The sequence below is a fragment of the Engraulis encrasicolus genome, chromosome 11 (assembly GCF_034702125.1).
Source record: "Engraulis encrasicolus isolate BLACKSEA-1 chromosome 11, IST_EnEncr_1.0, whole genome shotgun sequence".
NCBI classification, from domain to species: Eukaryota; Metazoa; Chordata; class Actinopteri; order Clupeiformes; family Engraulidae; genus Engraulis; species Engraulis encrasicolus.
In genome coordinates, this window is record NC_085867.1 from 49,055,898 (window position 1) to 49,076,075 (window position 20,178).

The 20,178-nt window shown below is 44.9% G+C and overlaps 1 protein-coding gene across 1 annotated transcript in view; it reads right to left on the reverse strand.

Moving 5' to 3' along the window:
* ppp2r2ab (protein phosphatase 2, regulatory subunit B, alpha b) overlaps positions 1 to 20,178 on the reverse strand; it is a 56,000-nt gene that overhangs the window by 30,471 nt on the left and 5,351 nt on the right. The window contains exons 3-4 of the mRNA XM_063210811.1: positions 10,755 to 10,852; positions 5,542 to 5,707 (exon numbers count right to left, since the gene is read on the reverse strand). Of these exons, the coding sequence (XP_063066881.1) occupies positions 5,542 to 5,707; positions 10,755 to 10,852 (264 nt within the window). The remainder of the gene's footprint in view (positions 1 to 5,541; positions 5,708 to 10,754; positions 10,853 to 20,178) is intronic.

Consider the following 20,178-nt stretch of genomic DNA (forward strand, 5'->3'; position numbering starts at 1 on the left):
TTACATGCTTCAGAAAAGCATTTTTTAGACTCACTGGTTTACTGACAAACTGCCTGCTACTGCCGCTTCCAAAGGGCTTTCACTCCATGCAGTGATTGGGGTTGTGAAAGACTGACTGAAAAGCCTAGGCTACGTAAAAACTAGATGCACCAGATCCTGATTTTTAGGTAACTGCCGGATACCGGATCCACTGCTTAAGATCCTGCCGGATCCGGATCCTGTGAAAAACCCTATTATCCTGCCTTTTCCGGATCCTGATTTCTCTTCATAGTACGGCCCTCGGAGGACTTTTACAGCCCTTGTAGGAAATTGAAGTGGCTCTTCGAATGAAAAAGGTTCTCCACCCCTGGTCTACACTGTCTGTGTGTGTGTTTGAGCCAACACTGTGTGCAGTCAGTGACCACTTAACTTCTAAAGGGGCCAATAGTCATGATACATGTACATTTGAATGAATGAATGAACCATCCATCCATCTTGCTTCCATGCACATTTATCTACACTCCTCAGGTATCTCTTATTGGGGGCCAAAGGGCAATCTAAAAACAATGAACACAAATCAAATCCGGGCAGCTAAGCCCAGGGGATACGTGAAAAAGGAGAGGATGTCTGCACACAAAAGGGCTCTCAAAGTCACAGCAACCTTTCAGCTGGAGGGCAAGTTACGGCGAGATTAAGCCTTCCAGACACAAGGTGGACATGTCCAAAACATTCACATGTGGTTCAACAGACAATTCAGTCTATAGGATGAACATTCCATCAAGGTCTCCTCCCCTGCACACATATGGGGCAGCAGTACACAGTGAAATAGACTGCGGAGTACAGACGCAAAGTGCATTTGTCAAGAACCTATACTAAACTTTCAGTACATTTAAGTTTGATTTGCCGTGAATTGCTCTACCTGCTAACAGCATGGCTCTCTTCAGATGGGCTCGATCATTTAAGAAAAAAAATTGTGCAGATCTCTGAAACGGCACATAGAGTGTGAGAGGCCGGCCCTACGTTTTTTTTGGTAGCTTGATTGACAGCTCTCTGCAGCTGAGAGCTGTGTGAGAGGTGAGTTCAACAGTGTGGAGAAGCTCAGCACTAATTGTCTAGTTGTCTGCACCTGTCCTTTCCTACACCCTTAACAAAATGAATGCACTTCTCTGTTGTTTTGTGTTGTTACTGCCCTGAAGAAGGCACTCATGCCGCCACGCGTCATATTAAAAGACATTTTAATATGGTGTGCCTTAGTCAGAGAATTTGTTATCATTTTTTAACCTGGACCCCGTTTCTCGAAAGCAATGTTGCAAACGAGTTAGCAACTTACTAGATTTCCAATGGGTAATTGCATTGCAACCAACCAAGTCGCTGACTCAGTTAGCAACGATGTTGTCGAGCAACGCACCGCTGAATGGCACGTAGAGTGTTTCGCATCTGAACCTTTCAGTCATACAAATAGCAACATGGTCAGATACAAGTCGTCGTTACAGGAAATGGGGCAAGATAAGAGCCTAATCAGAAATCATTAACCATAATACGGTCTTGCTCCTCCAGACTGATTACAGATGATCTATAATGAGCAGCAATCAATCAATGAGACGTCAAAATAGCGGTCGAGCACCACTCTACTGAGACGACCTCTGCACTGTGGTAGGTGCCGATGGGCACCTTTGCACTCATCCTGCGGAATCGTCAGCTTGGGGACCAAGTGGCAGCTCGCTCTCTCCCTCTACTGCCTGCCTGGCTGGCTGGCTTCAAATGAAGCGGTGATGCTTAGCCTTAAGGGCCGTACACACATGTTGCTACTAGTTACTCGCTCAGCGAATGAAGTCAATAGAATGTCAATGTGTTCCAGCGAGACAATCAGGCGAGTACTGTACAAGCGATGCAATGTGGGCGGATCCAGAGTTGAAAATATTTTATCTTTGAGCGAGGCGAGTAAGCGAGTAACCAATTGGAAAGCAGAGTTTGGTACTTCTCGCCTGTCCATTGGCAGTTAAAGCCGCAGGAACTTTCAGCGAATGTTCCATGATGGAGTAGCGAGTAGGCGAGCAAGCGAGAAGCTAGTAAATAGCAGCGATGTGTGTGTACGGCCCTTTAGACTAAGTAATGACAATGGATGGAAGAGACTTGCTGATGAGGGACAGTGAAAAAGGATTCCTAAGACAGCAACTTTTTCAGAAGACACAAGGGCACTTGACACAAGGTGTGTGTATGGGACATGTGCGTGTGTGTGCGTGTGTGCGCGCGCATGTATAGTGCAAGTTTGTGCAAGCCTGCCTGCAGGTGTGATGTCCTTCAACTTGTGTGAGTTCCTTCAGTCTCTAGGCTTTAGGTTTAATGTCCATGTTCCTTCAGTCTTTAGGCTTTAGGTTTAATGTCCATGTATGCACTTGTCTGTGTCGGCAGCTGTAATGTGTCAGTAGCCTGATTATCATCGACTTTCAAGTCTCTTCCGAGACTTGGTCTGACCAAGAGCATAACAATTAACATTTCCCAAACAGCATTTCACAAACGGCCTCCTTTGGTTTGCTAATGATTGTTTGCTTCCCAACAAAGTGGGAGGAGTTCCCATATTTGAGGGAACTCAGAAAGTAGTTGCATTGACTCCTGACCTCACTGGTAGCAACGTTGAACGTTGCGTCACTAGGAGGGCACGGCCTGGCTAGTGTGTCAGCACTATATACGATATACTGCATTTATTCATGACAATCAATTATGTAATAACAATACAGTTCTATTTGTCACTGGTTCATTTTGTTCAGTAGAGAGTGCGTAGTCTCTAGGGATGCACCGATACCGATACTGGCAGCATGGAAAAAAAGTGCCACCTCATACATATACTGACATTTAAATCTACATGGAAATGGGCAATAAAAATATCACAGGTGGAAAAAAACAAGGCCATGCATTTATTTTCATTGTATTTTGGTGGTAAAAGGTATCGGTATCGGTACTCGGTATCGGCAAGTACACACATTAATGTACTCATACTTGTATCGGTTTTCAAAAGAGTGGTATCGGTGCATCCCTAGTAGTCTTTCTGTTGTGATGGAAGCTCTCGCCCAATGCTTAAATAAAATGACTCATGAATGCTACACAGCAACAAACAAAGCAGCCGTATTTGTACACTAACCGAAGTAAATATCACAATTCTTTGCAATAGTACATGAATCGCAATGCATCTTGATAGAATGGCATGGTGGCATGTGTATTGAGATGCCTATTGAATCGTGAACCCTTTGCCAACACCCACCCATCTATAATGGGTGCACCTCAACAGTATCACTTGATGAAGGGTCCTGATCCTACAGGGCAGTGTGTGAACCCTTTGCCAATACCCACCCACCTATAATGAGTGCACCTCGACAGGATCACTTGATGTGGGTCCTGTTCCTACAGGGCAGTGTGTGAGCGTGGGCCAACCTAGGCATGAGAGAGTGTATGTAAGAGAGTGTGAATGTGTGGAGGAGGATGGATAAGAATTAAGAGAGAGAGAGAGAGAGAGAGAGAGAGAGAGAGAGAGAGAGAGAGAGACAGAGAGACAGAGAGACAGAGAGACACAGAGAGAGAGAGAGAGAGAGAGAGAGAGAGAGAGAGAGAGAGAGAGTGTAAGACACAGGTTTCTCTTCAGCCAGTATGTTTGAGATGAGCAGCGTGTATGTGTGTTTGAGATGAGCAGCGTGTGTGTGTGTGTGTGTGTGTGTGGTGCGAGGAAGTGAATAAGTATGTGGGAGGATAGGGGAGTATGAAGAGCCCCCATCGCTTTGACACACACACAAAAATACCCGGCTGGATGGACTAGCTGGCTGTTGTGTAAGCATGGTATTTATAGGCTGCGATGGCCGAGGGAAAGAAGTACAGAGAGAGAGAGAGAGAGAGAGAGAGCGAGGGCAGGCAAGCGAGAGAGAGAGAGAGAGAGAGAGAGAGAGAGAGAGAGAGAGAGAGAGAGAGAGAGAGAGAGAGAGAGAGAGAGAGAGAGAGAGAGAGAGAGAGAGAGAGAGAGAGAGAGAGACAGAGAGACAGAGAGACAGAGAGACAGAGAATGAGATGGGCTCTGACTCATAGCGGTGTGATTTGACCGTCTGGATCTGGATGAGTGGCCTTTTCTCTCTCACTCGGCACGTCTCTTTTTCTCCTGCTTCTTTTTCTTTCTCTCCCCGTCTGTCTCAGTCTGCAATCTCTCTCTCGCTCCGTCTGCTTTTCTGTCTTGCGTTCTTTCAATCACAGTTCCGTTGTCTGGCCTTCTAATTTTCTCTCTTTCAGACATAGCCTCCTGACCTATGTGCTTGTGTGTGAATGTGTATGACTGTGTGTGTGTGTGACTGTGTGTGTGTGGTGTGTGTGTGTGTGTGTGTGTGTGTGTGTGTGTGTGTGTGTGTGTGTGTGTGTGTGTGTGTGTGTGTGTGCGCTTACATTCACACGACTGATGGCCTCCTACTCTCAATCTAATTTCCCATTGTCAAACCCATCAAAGCACACCAGGACCATACAACGTGTGAGGGTTTAAAGGAGGGCGCATGCGTGCATGTGTCGGAATATGCCTGCACGCATGTATACATATGTCCGTGTCTGTGTATTGTAATGAACGTTTTTATGACGATGTCACGAGTGTACCTTTCATGCTCTCTCACATGCAGCTACTCTTACATGAATGTGTGTGTACACGACCGGGCGTTTCGCGACAGCGTTTTTGCTAACTAAGTTAGCAACTTACTTGGTTGCAATGCAATTTCCCATTGGCAACTTACTAAGCTGCTAACTACTCGTTTTTGTATTAGTTTATAAAGTATAAAACGGGATGTCAGCTCGATTGTTCTCTGCTATAGTAAATGAAGAATAACCCTTGTTCTCTGTGTCTGGCTGAACTGTCTGGGGAATACAGCAAATATATGAGGTTGGATCTTTACAGTATGTATGTATCCGAGTTTGTGTTCGAGTACGTACTGATCACTGGAGGAGAGCAGGAGCTGTGTGTGTGTGTGTGTGTGTGTGTGTGTGTGTGTGTGTGTGTGTGTGTGTGTGTGTGTGTGTGTGTGTGTGTGTGTGTGTGTGTGTGTGTGTGTGTGTGTGTGTGTGTGTGTGTGTGTGAGTGAGTGTGAGTGTGTGCGTGTGCGTGTGCGTCTATGTCTCCAGCTCCACTGACCGAAGTAACTGGCCGGCTGTGTCTGTGTGCCTGTGTGCCTGTCTCCACTGACCGTTGGTGGAGAGCAGGAACTGGGCGGCTGTATGAACGTGTGTGTGTGTGTGTGTGTGTGTGTGTGTGTGTCTGTGTCTGTGTCTGTGTCTGTGTGTGTCTGTGTGTGTCTGTGTGTGTCTGTGTGTGTCTGTGTGTGTCTGTCTGTGTGTCTGTCTGTGTGTGTCTGTGTGTGTCTGTCTGTCTGTGTCTGTCTGTCTCTGTCTGTCTCTGTCTGTCTGTCTCTGTCTGTCTGTCTCTGTCTGTCTGTCTCTGTCTGTCTGTCTCTGTCTGTCTGTCTCTGTCTGTCTGTCTCTCTCTGTCTGTCTGTCTCTGTCTGTCTGTCTCTCTCTGTCTGTCTCTCTCTGTCTGTGTCCACTGACCGTTGGTGGAGAGCAGGAACTGTGCTGCGTTCTTCTGGGGCAGCCAGCGGATCTTGTTGATCTTCTCCTCGATCTCCAAGCTCTTCAGGTAGTCGAACTCGGGCTCGTGGCTCTGGAAGGTGCTGTAAACATTATACTCACTACGGCACTGAGGCTGGCTCTTGTTCTGGAAGAGGAGAGAGAGAGAGAGAGAGAGAGAGAGAGAGAGAGAGAGAGAGAGAGAGGAGAGAGAGAGAGAGAGAGAGAGAGAGAGAGAGAGAGAGAGAGAGGGAGAGAGAGAGAGAGAGAGAGAGAGAGAGAGAGAGAACAGAACAAGTTAACCCATTGTGTCCTGGAGACACGTATACAGGTTTTTTCAGGATTTTGAGATTTTAGCTGTTTTATTAACTATGTGGGTATGTTAGAGCTGAATGAACACATTACAATGCAAGGGGAGAGTCTTGGCTTTTAAATGTAACTCATTTCATGTTTGTATGTGCTTCGGAGGCTGAGATATTTAGGATTTAATAGGAAGAGGGCACCCTTTCCCAAAAAGGGCTTAGGACAAAATGGGTTAAAGGGACACTGTGTGAGATTTTTAGTTGTTTATTTCCAGAATCCATGCAACCCGTTCACTAATGTTACCTTTTTCATGAATACTTACCACCACCATCAAATTCAAAGTATCCATTATGACTGAAAAAAATGCACTTTTCATGCATGACAAGGGGGATCTTCTCCATGGTCCGCCATTTTGAATTTCCAAAACTTTTTAGCTGCAAAAATTACTGTACTTGGACCATACTAGAAAATATTTGTTTAATACTCAGTAAACTTTCACGTAAATATCAAATTTGGCAATAGGCAGCCCAGTTTCAATGAGCAGCATAGTTGCAGTACCTTTTTTGACCATTTCCTGCACAGTGTCCCTTGAAAGTGAGTGGAGAGATGGAGTGGGTGTAAAGACGGAGATGGAGCAAGAAAAAAAAAGCATACAGAATATAGAGATAACAGAAAGGTCAGTGAGGAAGAGAGAGAGAAAAGGTGGGCACAGTGATGGAGAGAGAAAAGGTGGGCACAGTGATGGAGAGAGACAGAACAAAGAATACAGAGAGAAAGAAAAGAGAGAACGAAGAATACACAGAGAAAGAAAAGAGAGAATGAGAATGTGAGAGAGCGACAGGTTGGTTGGTGAGCAGCACTGCTTTCATTCCATTACACTACACTGACTATACGTTTTAGTGTTGACTGTACACTAGGGCTGTGCAATATATCGAACTCACATCATAATTTCAATGCTGCTGTCAAACCATTTTCAATAAAAGGGTGGTTGACGTGACGTCTTGTTTTTTCGTAACATTGGTACAAAACTGTTATTTTTCCTTCAAAAAACAAATGTCAATGAAAGAAGAGGTGGTACATTATGTTTCATATTAGTCTTAGATGATAAGAAACATTTTTGTTAAGATTTATATAAAGGTTTATATGTCAAATATCCTGCGGTGTGACTGTAACATTAGTGAAACCTGGAATATAATATATATATATAAATTAACCAACAACATTTTGAACTAGACTGCCTGTGCAGTCGCCTTCGACTGCTTAAGGTATATCCCCGAAACGCGACGCTTCCAGTCCCCCATCATTCCTACCACTCCCGTCCACCATTTCGTAAACGTATATGATACATACAGACGTGACATGACGTGCATAGGCTTAAAACCAAAAAATGGGGCAAATGGTAATACTGTTTTAATGGTTCAGTGGATATACCATATTAGGTACAGTGTAATAACCAGTGTAACAATATTTAATACAATGTAATTTTTTTACTTACATCATGTGTTTGTGCGTAAGTGGTATTACATGGTATTGCATATTGTTACACTGGTATTACACTATATTACATGGTATTGCATACTGTTACACTCGTTATTACACTGTACCTGATATTGCATATTGTTACACTGGTATTACACTAGTATTACATGGTATTAAATATTGTTACATTGGTTATTACACTGTACCTAATATGGTAGATTCACTGAAATGGTGAACCATTAAAATAAGGTGTTAACATGCAAATCAATCCACCCAGTCAGAAGTTATGGGCCAAATGAAAATTCCGCCATTTTGAAAGTGCTGTCTTCCAAACTCGAATCAGTTCATGAACCTACCCTAGAGCATTCACACACAAAATCTGGGACAAATCCATCCACCCGGTCAGTAGTTATGGGCCAAACAATAATTCGGCCATCTTGAATTCAGCCATCTTGAAAGTGTTGACCTCCAAACTCGAATCAGTTCATGAACCTACCCTAGAGCATTCACACACCAAATCTGGGACAAATCCATCAACCCGGTCAGAAGTTATGGGCCAAACAAAAATTCGGCCATCTTGAATTCAGCCATCTTGAAAGTGTTGACCTCCCAACTCGAAGCAGTTCATGAACCTACCCTAGAGCATTCACACACCAAATCTGGGACAAATCCATCCACCCGGTCAGAAGTTATGGACCAAACAAAAATTCGGCCATCTTGAATTCAGCCATCTTGAAAGTGTTGACCTCCCAACTCGAAGCAGTTCATGAACCTACCCTAGAGCATTCACACACCAAATCTGGGACAAATCCATCCACCCGGTCAGAAGTTATGGACCAAACAAAAATTCGGCCATCTTGAATTCAGCCATCTTGAAAGTGTTGACCTCCAAACTCGAATCAGTTCATGAACCTGCCCTAGAGCATTCACCCAAAAAATCTGGGACAAATCCAAACATCCGTTCAAAAGTTATCGCGTTAACACGAAAGACCTTACGCGGCGGCGGACGCGGCGGCGGACGCGGCGGCGGCGGACGCGGACGCGGCGGCGGCGCACGCAAAACCATTACATCCCCGACGCTCCGCGTTTCGGGGATATAATAATGTATGAAGCATTTGGCATGATTGCATAAATATTAACTTTATGTTAAGATATGTGAATGTGAAAATCAAGACAGTTTTATTAACTACAAGTTCAATTTCGTAACACAAATTGCGTCCTGTGGGGTGACATGTATGTCAATGTTTGTGAATGGGCAGCTGCAAGGCCAACTACAAGGGTCTTAAAGACTGGCTCCTAACCCGTCAGTACCTCAGTTATTGGAGAGGGCTGTGGAAGTTTAAGGTGACTATTAACCTCTTAATATGTCTTCATATTGCAATGTTTCTGTCCTGTGGTGTGACTGCTCTTATAGAAGGAAAAAAAAATATATAAATTAAAATGGCCATAATGCAGTGAATTCCCTGTGGTGTGACTTCATTTTCCTGAGGAGTGACATGCCTATGCAATGTGTTGATGCAGGACACATTTTCCCAAAAATGGCAAAAAATAAAGCGAAATTCCACGGACCACCAAGTTTTCCATCATTTGTTTTCAGGAATTGGAAAAACTTTTTTTTTTGCGTTACGCCCTTAAACGTCAACCACCCAAGAACAGTTTCATAACAATCGAGTTGAAACATTTCTTGTCATTCGTCTATACTGCCAAATGGTAGGATACGCTACGCACAATACATTCCCCTCCACTTGAGCCATTGCCAGTGCAGAGAGCAGACTTGCTAACAAACACTCATGCAGAGCACCACTGTGTGTTTCCCTATGGCTCTCCGTTCACACTGCTGAAGGGAGGGAAGATAGTGAATCGTGATATCAATATTCACTGAAATAATCGTGATAGCGACTTTCCCCATACTCGAGCAGCCCTACTGTACACTGGCGAGGCGAGGGGAATAGGCAGGGAGATAGACAAGGCAGAGAATTGTATATGAGAGTGAGATAAAGCAGGCGGGTTCTTTTCCGGTATCCACATTACGTCGGGTGAACGCCCCTTTAGGAGACCTTCGATTAGGAGACCTTCGGAGTCTAGAGGTAGAGAATAAATGGAGTCCCCTTAGCACTGTAGATGGCGGTAGCTCACGTCTTGTGCAAACACCACGAAAAGAGAAGGCGGGACAACGCCCCCTTAGGAGACCACATTTTGAGCACACGCTTTTGCATTGAGTGGGCGTGTTTCGATTCCTCTTATTATATATCCAACCTCTTTGGACTAGGCATCTAAAAGGCTAAAGGCGGAGGGATGGCAGTAGAGAGACGGTGGAGGAAAAAAACACAACAACATCCAACACGCCCTTCAGGCCTGCTAGCCATTTGCGTCAAGCCTCAAAATATCCATCACAAGGATGCTCAGACTTGAAGCCAATACGTTACGTTTGTTTTAGGAGTCTTAGTAGTTAGTAGTTTATTTTCTACCGTACACACACGTCGCTACTAGACACTCGCTCAGCGAATGAAGTCAATGTGTTCCAGCGAGACGAGCAGACGAGTAATGTACAAGCGATGCGATGTGGGCGGATCTTACATTGGCCATTGGTACATTGGCAGTTAAAGCCGCGGGAACTTTCAGCTAACATTCAATGAGAGAGTGGCGAGTAGGCGAGCAAGCGAGAAGCTAGTAATGTGTGTGTACGTAGCTTAAGGGACTACACACAATTTCAAAACACAAACATCTGCACATGTTTTTGCAAGGTGTGTAGGTATACGTCTGTGTGTGTGTGTGTGTGTGCGTACGTGTGTGTGTTAAGGTTGGATGATGACAACATGTTGATACGCATGTACATGCACAGTACAGTGCATTTGTTAACATATCATTTTAGGCTTTTTTCTCCCCTTTAGAATAGAACACAAGTTGACATTCTAGAAGGATAAGTAGCCAATCACAAGCCTTAAATTCTAGCTTCGCGTCACACACTTGAGTGGGACACTGGCAACCGACGGACTGCATATAAACAATAATAAACCGTTTACTCCAATAAACCGTTTATTCCAATTACCCGATTACTGTGGTAATGTAAACGGCTCACTGACTACCAGTACATGGTACAGTATTAGCAGAGAGAGTAGACAGAGAGAGGTTCCGCTGGCCCATTGTTTCCGGGTTCTATTATTGCAAGGGGGAGGGGGGGAATCCCCCTTTAGGCAGACCTAAGGACTGTTCTATTCATTGTAGGAGTATTATGACACGGCCCTTTCGGCAGACCGGAACCTGGTCATGTTAGGTGCCCATAGCAACCTATTACATTGGAATATCTCTATATACTTAAAGAATCTCTGGTATTAGGGCATTAGAGCAGCAGCGGGTGCTGTGCAGTGTGTGTGTGCAGTGTGTGTGTGTGTGTGTGTGTGCAAGGTAAATACCTCTATGTCCTGTTGGAAGATGACCACTCGGCCTCCTTTGTCACCGGTGGCAAGAAGCTCCCCTGAGTGGTTAAACTCCACAGTGGAGATGATATCAGCTGCAGAGAGAGAGAGAGAGAGACAGAGACAGAGAGAGAGACAGAGAGAGAGACAGAGAGAGACATACCCATTACACTCACTGTTGAGCAACTGTTGGGCTGCCTTAGGGCGCCATTGAGGGCTGCCCCCTTGCACGGGTGAGCCATAAATGCAATTTCGTTGTGTGTGCAGTGTGCAGTGTTCACCTGCGTGCTGTGGATTGCTGTGTCACAATGACAATGGGAGTTGGAGTTTCCTAAATGGGCTTTCGGCTTTCGCAAAAGACTGACTGAAGCCAATCTGTTCTGGGTTCATGTCTCTTGTCATGTTCAACAGCGTAGTTGGTAGTAGGGCTGGGTTCAAAAGATTGAATCGCGATCCAATATCGATTCATGTTCGAAAAGGGCAATATGTAGCTCTCTTCTACAGTTTCCCACTTATTTGTCACTTACCAAGGTATTTCATGTTTTTGTGGGCATCAAAGGCTGTGATATTTAGGTTTTTATAACCGGTCTTAGAATTCTAGGCATAAATGGGTTAAAGTGACAGCCCAGCAATACAAAAGATCGATATTGAACCGAATTGAATCCGATCGTGGATCGAATCGGATTGTAGCCTTCTGGATCGGAATCGAATCGATCCAGGAAACTTGGATCGATTCCCAGCCCTAGTTGGTAGTGCATTTCAGTATGACCCGAGTAAGAGAAGGCCAGGGGAATGGAAGCAGCAAAGTCTCCGTTTTAGTCAAACAGAATTACACTCATCATCATCATGTTCATCATACAATTCTCTCTCCCGCTCTCTGCCACACACACACACACACACACACAGATAACCTACTTATCACTGGCAGCAACAGCACAGCTTCACCATGTCAACCTGGATACTCCTACTTCAAGAAAACACACACACGCACACACACACACACACACACACGCACACACGCACGCGCATACACACACGCACTCACACACATGCGCACTCGCACACACGCACTCACACACATGCGCACTCGCACACACACTTAACTCTTTGTTGGGCAGTGAAGCAGAAACACAATGCTGAAGAAAAGAAGGCGCAGGCAGGCCAGCGGCCTATTGTGCAGTGGTGAGTGACCCCCTCTGGGACACACAGGCCTCGCCACAACAGCTCTCTCTCTTTGTGTGTGCGTGTGTGTGTGTGCGTGTGTGTGTGTGTGTGTGTGTGTGTGTGTGTGTGTGTGTGTGTGTGTGTGTGTGTGTGTGTGTGTGTGTGTGTGTGTGTGCGTGTGTGTGTGTGTGTGTGTGTGTGTGCTTGTGTAGCTACGCTTAAACGTGGATGTGGGCCTTCTGTTTGTGTGTCAGTGTACAAGTGTGTCTACCCTTATGTGGTAATGGGAATTTGTAGGTTTGTGTGTGTGCGTGCGTGCGTGCGTGCGTGCGTGCCCAAGACACCACTGACAAGGGCAGACTAGGTCAAAACAGCTTCGTTACAAGTGGACAAAGCTTAACCATCAACAGCCATCTCCTTCAATAAATACAAAACATAATCAGGACTATGTGCGTGTGTGTGTGTGTGTGTGTGTGTGTGTGTGTGTGTGTGTGTGTGTGTGTGTGTGTGTGTGTGTGGGTGGGGGTGTGCTTAAGTATTACTGATCAGAGGATGACCTCCTCCATCACTCCTCTAAGATGGCGGGGGGGCAGACGAGAGGAGAAGAGAAGAGAAGAGGGTGGGGAAGGGGGGGGATGGTTGATTGGACACACTACTACTGAATGGGGAGGAGAATCACAGATGTTGCTCCCCAGAGACCAGCTATACTGCCCTACAAAACAAGAACGCAGTAACTCTGAAAACTGCAAACTGAGAAAAAAGGCTTCAAAGTTTGCTATATGGCACGACAACTGTGTTGTCGAGAAAGTGGTGGTGACGCTTCCTGGTAATGCTTTTTTAGGATAGAAATTTAATGCACACAAAACCCCCGAAAAAAACAACATTTATGTGTCTTTTTGCCACAAAAAACAGAGTTACTGCGTTCTTGGCTGGCATTACTGCCACAAAATGGAGTTACTGCGTTCTTGGCTAGTATTACTGTCTACTCCCAAACCATTCCCATTGGAAAGTGCAGCAGTAACTCACCGACTTACTGCGTTTTTGTTTTGCACGACGTAACCTTTAATCCAACACCGCAGTAACTTTTTTTGGGTCATTTTTGCACTTTCAAAATGATTTTTCTCCAAAACGGGACGGTGTTGGACCACCCTAGGTTTAAAGCCCATTTCCGATATAATTTTTTTTTCGACCATTTTGAGTTACTGCGTTCTTGTTTTGCACGGCAGTATAGACATCATGATGCTACACCAGTGGTTCTCCACCACCTTAGAAGACATGTCCCCTTGACCTCTTCATAAGCATGTCAATGCCCCTTGACCTCTTCATAAGCATGCCAACGCCCCCTTGACCTCTTCATAAGCATGTCAACGCCCCCTTGACCTCTTCATAAGCATGTCAACGCCCCCTTGACCTCTTCATAAGCATGTCAACGCCCCCTTGACCTCTTCATAAGCACGTCAACGCCCCCTTGACCTCTTCATAAGCACGTCAACGCCCCCTTGACCTCTTCATAAGCACGTCAACGCCCCCTTGACCTCTTCATAAGCACGTCAACGCCCCCTTGACCTCTTCATAAGCACGTCAACGCCCCCTTGACCTCTTCATAAGCACGTCAACGCCCCCTTGATCTCTTCATAAGCATGTCAACGCCCCCTTGACCTCTTCATAAGCATACAAAAGCCCCTAACTAGGGATGCAAACGATTAATCGACTTTCATGTTTTTTTAAAATCGATTAACGGCGTTAATCAATCGTACAATTAATCGTAAGTCGAACGATAAGGTAATCAACTAACGATTACTGAATTAATCGATAATTTGCATCCCTACCCCCAACCCAACAGCATGTTAATGATTGTGAAAACAACACAGCCTAATAATGGCTACCGGTAGCATCAATTTCTGTATGCCATAATTGAATGCCGTTTATTATGCAGCTCTCTGAAATGGTACAAGAGCCTCCATTCACTTTGAATGGACCTTCCCAACAACCCTATTTGTGATCGAGTGCTCCCTTTCAGCTGTCTTGCTCTTAACGCCCACCGTGTGTGTGTGTGTGTGTGTGTGTGTGTGTGTGTGTGTACGTGTGTGTGTAGAGCGCCCGTTGAGAAGGATGTTGGTGTAGCCCAGTCTCTCTCAACGGGCGCTCTACAGACACACGCACATCATGCACACCAACATCAGCACCTCCTATATAGTAGCCTATGGGTGATTGATAATTGGCCTTTTTCGCTACGACGTCAAACAAGTTCTGTTTCGAAGAGAAGCAGCCGGTATAACCGACTACCAGTTTCCAACAGATAACCACAGGGAACAGTGACGTATTCTTGTGTCCAGGGCTCTAAATTATAACACCAGCCAACCAGCCAAATGCTGGTGAAATTTCAGTTTGGCTGTTAGAAAAGACCAGCTACCAACTACTTTTTTTTTTTTTATGCCTTTATTTGACTTGTTCCACCATTTTGTCCTTTGTCATTTTTCGCAATATAGGATGCTGTTCATTGAGAACCTTACTTTGACACGAGACTGTCATTTTCTTTATACATTATTTTTCCATTTTTCTTTACTTCCTTACTTTTTCTTAACCTTTTGTAATCTCACTTTTTCTACAATAAATTGTATCCTGATTTGACCCTTTTAATTACGAAGACGTCAAGACTTCTTATTTTTGTGAGTGAGTTAGTCAAACACAACGCAGAGTTTTCAGCCTTCAATTTTTGTTGGAAAAGAGAATTTTGGAAACATTCAAAATCTAACAGATGGGCAGTCGAAGATGGTGACAGGAAGCGAATGGGACAGAGAGACAGGGGAGGATCGGGAAATGACCCCGGCCGGACTCGAACCGGGGTCCCCATGGGTGGGCATGCAAGTCCAAATTTGGGGGGCTTAGCACGCTGCGCCACAGCACCCCCCTCTACCAACCACTTTGACCCATTAGTGAGTGTGTGTTTGGCTAGTAAGATCAGCATCTACTAGCTATTTTGGCCGGTAATGGTAATTTAGAGCCCTGCTTGTGTTTATGCCATCAGAAGAAAAACTTACACCTGCTTTGAATGCATGCAATCAATCAAATTGAAGGTGCCTGTAGTCATGTGAAAAAGCTCCATTTTGTGTCAAGACAACGAAATCAAATTAAGCAAAGTCACGTGTGGTCACACTTCCTCTTGCGCACATGCACGCGCTGTCTCCATATGAATACTTCATTTAGGTAAACCAAAGACTTTTAACTCCAGTCTGATTGGCAGGTGACGCTACTTTAGTCAGGTTAAAAAGGGCAAAAGGAAGATTGAGATGCCATTTTGACTTTCTATGTTGCGACGGGAATATCAGCACCAAATGTCATTACAGCATTGATCGATATTGGCGCTGCCAGCGAATCAATTATTCATAGCTAGCTTATGTCTTGTGTCTTGGTGCACGGATGACACGATGATGAACAGCCCAATAGCAATAGTGGACTCATTTGAATGTCTCATGGTCAGAAATCGAGTTACAAAAAGTACAAATCAAACAGCCATGCAACTGCACCAGTTTGCAACTTACTATTCAGCAACTGAAGTTCATACTGTACTGTACATAGAACAATAACCCGGCCAGGACCAGGGGTGATAGTGAAAAAAAATCCTGAGCCTGAACGTTTTTCCCTGCTCTAACGACGACGACAAGATACTGCATAGTGACGTAACGTAGGCCTATTTTGACACATTATTCAAACATTTAATGGCCTGTGTATGATCAATATTCAAGCCTGATAGTAGAAGAAAACCCTGAACCTGTAACACTTTCTGAGATAAGAATAACCTAATGGCTAATTATTATCAATGTTTTTATTTTTGCAAACTCTTGTCAAGCCTGAAATCAGGCATGGAGCACTACTATCAGCCCTGCAGGACAATCACTTTTACTGCACTGAGCGTGTGTGTGTGTGTGTGTGAGCGTGTGCGTGTGCGTGTGTGTGAGAGAGAACTGATGGAAGGTTGACTGCTGTACTAAATGTGTGCTGTAGGTTTACTGCAATGTGCAATAATGGGTAGTAGGTCTGAGTGTAGGTTGTGTGTGTGTGTGTGTATGTATTGCTATACTCAATTGTTTGCTATATGTTCACTGCAATGTGCAATAATGTGCATTAGGTCTTTGTGTATGTAAGCGGTCAGTCAGACACCTTAATTTCCTGCGGGATTAATAAAAGTACTCTACTCTACTACTGCACTTAAGGGTTCAATATGACTCAAAAGAAATAAGTATGCATGGGGGGGGGGGGGGGGGGGTTGCGCTGTGGCTCAGCGCGCTAAGCCCCCCACATTTGGGCTTGCATGCCCACCCACGGGGACCCCGGTTCGAGTCCGGCCAGGGTCATTTCCCGATCCCACCCCGTCTCTCTGTCCCATTCGCTTCCTGTCACAATCTTCGACTGTCCTGTCAAATAAAGGCATAAAAGCCCCTAAAAAACATTAATATAAAAAAATAAATTTAAAAAAAGAAATAAGTATGCATACAATTTAAGAAAGGCTTAATACATTTAACATTTATGGATATACATGTGCATCCAAAAAGGTTTTAAGACCCACTGTCCCAATGTATTCCAACATATTCCATTCCATTCTATTCCATTCTAAATCATCTTCCTCTGTCAGAGCACTCTGCTAGCAGCACTAAAAAGCATCAAAACGTATAGTATTGCTGATGCAATATAGTGATACCGAATACTGTCCCAACACAGTACCCATCATCTCATTACAAAAGCACGTCCTGTGACCGACAATGACTTGGCTCAGCGTCCAATCTGACTGGCGCATCATTTGGCATCTCAACTCCCCTGGCAACAGAACCATCCTCTCCTCTCCTTCTCAACCCCCCCCCCGACAGAACCAACCCCCCCACAACACACGCGCACACACACCTTAGTTGGCAGTAGTGTGTGTGCACTGAGGGACTATTAGATAATAGGGATAGGTGAGAATCTATTAGTGTGATAAAGACAAGGTGGTGTTGTCGAAGTGCAGGTGTAAAGAGTTTGGCAGGGAAGAGGGGAGGGAAGGAGAGAGAGAGAGAGAGAGAGAGAGAGAGAGAGAGAGAGAGAGAGAGAGAGAGAGAGAGAGAGAGAGAGAGAGAGAGAGAGAGAGAGAGAGAGAGAAGAGAGAGCGAGCGAGAGAAAGACAGAAAGACAGACAGACAGATACAGACAGAGACAGAGAGGGAGGATACCAAGATGGATAGGAGGGAGACAGAGGGATGAAGCGAGAGAGTTGGTGAGTACAGGTTGGGAGGAGGAGGGCTGATCTACAACCAAATGTCACCACCCTCTGTTGCCCCCATACGGAGCTAACAGCTGTGCCACTCAGCCGCATCCTCCTGAACCCCCAACTCTGACTGTCCAACACACACACACACACACACACACACACACACACACACACACACACACACACACACACACACACACACACACACACACACACACACACACACACACACACACACACACACACACACACACACACACAGACACACACAGACACACACAGACACACACACACACACACACACACAAATCTTGGTACCACAACACCTTCTGATATAGACACAATAGCGAAAGGTGTGGGTTTGACATGGAAAGAAGTGGGGACATTAATATGGCAAATTGCCCGGGCTATTTTTGCATTATACACCGCATTCCACATTATTATGCAAACATTTCCCCAAATAATCAATATGTATGACAGTCGTCATAATTTTCAAGTCATCAGCTGTAACTGGAATGCTGCATTTAACATTGAAGTCAGAAGTTGACAGGGCATTGTATGAGAGTTATGGAAGCCCATATATCCTTGATGCTTTGCTCTCAACTGTTTTTGTTTGAGACATAACATCCCATTCATTTTCAATGGGGTCTTATGTCTGGTGAGTTAGAATGTCGATACCACCAAATCACCTAAACATGGTATGGAAATGTACGGGTATATTGAAGAGTGAAGTGTGGGTCACCAGGCGGTGTATTGTATTTGTAATCAAGTGGTGAGGACAGGGCTGGGTATCACAGCCATGTTCCTGTATCGATTCGATTCCGATTCTTAGGGCTTTGAATCGATTAATCACGATTCAATTCGATTCGATGCGATTCATTCCGAATCGATTCAATTCGTTCTCTTCTTGGTGCAAGGATTTCCCAAATGTCAAAGGGCTGTGGCTTGACAGTGTTAACAGATTGCTAATTTGTAATAAGTAGGCCTAGGCCTAATTGACTAATACCTACTGGGTATTTTCCATAGACCTAAATTAAACAAAAAGAACAAAAAGAAAAAGAACAAAAAAATCGATTTTGTGCCCTGTGAATCGATTATGTGAATTTTAAATGATATTGATCGATTATCGATTAAATCGATTATTTTACCCAGCCCTAGTGAGGACAGGCTAGGTGCCTCACAAGTGGTATGGACATGTCCCCAACCTCATCCACACCTAAAATTACGCCCATTACGACAACGCCAACAACAGCCAACCTGACCAGTCAGGAATCCTCTGCTCAAGCCAAAACCAACTCACACACACCTGGTGCACCGTGGGGAAGAGATCAAGTCAAACATGACGCCCTCTCCGCTCTGTAAAAATCACAGAGCTGGAATGCAGATAGGGCAGCTAAGCCCACGTCTGTGAGCAGTGTTGCCATATTGGGCTGTTTCCCACCCAATTGGGCTGCTTAGGATGGCCGTGTGCGGGTAAAAATGTCATTTATCAGAAAAATCAGCCCAATTTTTGCCATAGAAATCAATACAATTGGGCAGGATTTTGTGCTTCTAGGCGGGTTTTGAGCATTTTTTGGGCTGGAAATAATTAGTCTCATCTGGCAACCCTGTCTGTGAAGATTCCCATTCAACCAGGACATGGTAGTTAAAAAAAATAAAGAAATAAATAAAAAAAAACTTCAGTAGTTCATAATGTGTTCAGGCCAACCGAGCGTGGTGCCAGTGCACATTCCTGGACCTCGTCTTGAACTGGATGACATGTTCACACTGAAAACCTGATTGTTCAGGAAACAGAAAGTTGATTCACAATGCAAATCAAAATGTACTTGATTTTTTTTGTTGTCTGCGAACTGTGAGGACAATGTGGCTGTCAGCAGGTACTCCACCAGGGTAAGACACAGTCACGTGCCGAAAAGTAGAGCCAGGTATGAACTAGGGATGGGATATCGGTATCGGTGTATCGGTATCGGGTTCAGATATCAACATAATTCAGAGATCTGGTCGGAAAAGTAGAGCCGGGTATGAACGCAGACAGGTAAGCACTCAAGTTCCCAATGCATCTGGTGTGGGAACGGGCACCAGCACCAACACCATGCTGGACGGCAGTGTTGCCAGATTGAGCGGTTACCCGCCCAATTGGGCTACTTGAGATGGCCGTCTGCGGGTAAAAACGGGAAAAATTGGCCATTTGGCGTTTTTTTTCCACCACTTTTGTGCCCATAGAAATCGATGCAATTTGTTGAAATTGGGGTGAATTTAGCGCATTTTGGCGGTGCTTGAGAACCTTTTGGGCGGGATTAGATCAGACATTTGGCAACACTGCAAGTGGACGGCCTGAAAACAGCATCAGCCACTTGAGACTCGGGTGGCGAGCGGCACTTGCCTGTGCAGGTGGGTGAGCTGCAGTGCATGCTGTAGAGCTGGACGTTCTCCCCCCCTGCATGTCTTTGGTGCTGTTTCCAAGTAGCAGGAGATTTTTTAGCAGGGTATTTTTTTTCTCCTGTTGAGGTGTAAACGCAACATGAGGATAAAAATAAATCCTCCATTGTAACAAATGCGTTTCAGCGCAATAAACAGGATATTTTTTTCTCCTGCTTTTTATACCTGGATTTTAAATATCTGCTACGTGGAAACGGAAGGCCAAAACCAATGCAAAGCCAATGCAATCAGGAGAAAAAAAGAGCCACATATAAAAATATCCAGCTACGTGGAAACAGCACCTATGGGTCAATCGTGCCAAGATGCAGCAACAGCAAGAGCTGAAGGGGACTCTCTTTCTTCCCCTCTCTCTCTCTCGCTCGCTCGCTCGCTCTCTCTCTCTCTCTCTCTCTCTCTCTCTCTCTCTCTCGCTCGCTCGCTCTCTCTCTCTCTCTCTCTCTCTCTCTCTAATACACACACGCATGCACACACATCAAATGTGCCAAGTGAGCTAGGAAGTGTATGGTGCCAACACTCGTCTGGTGTGTGTGTGTGTGTGTGTGTGTGTGTGTGTGTGTGTGTGTGTGTGTGTGTGTG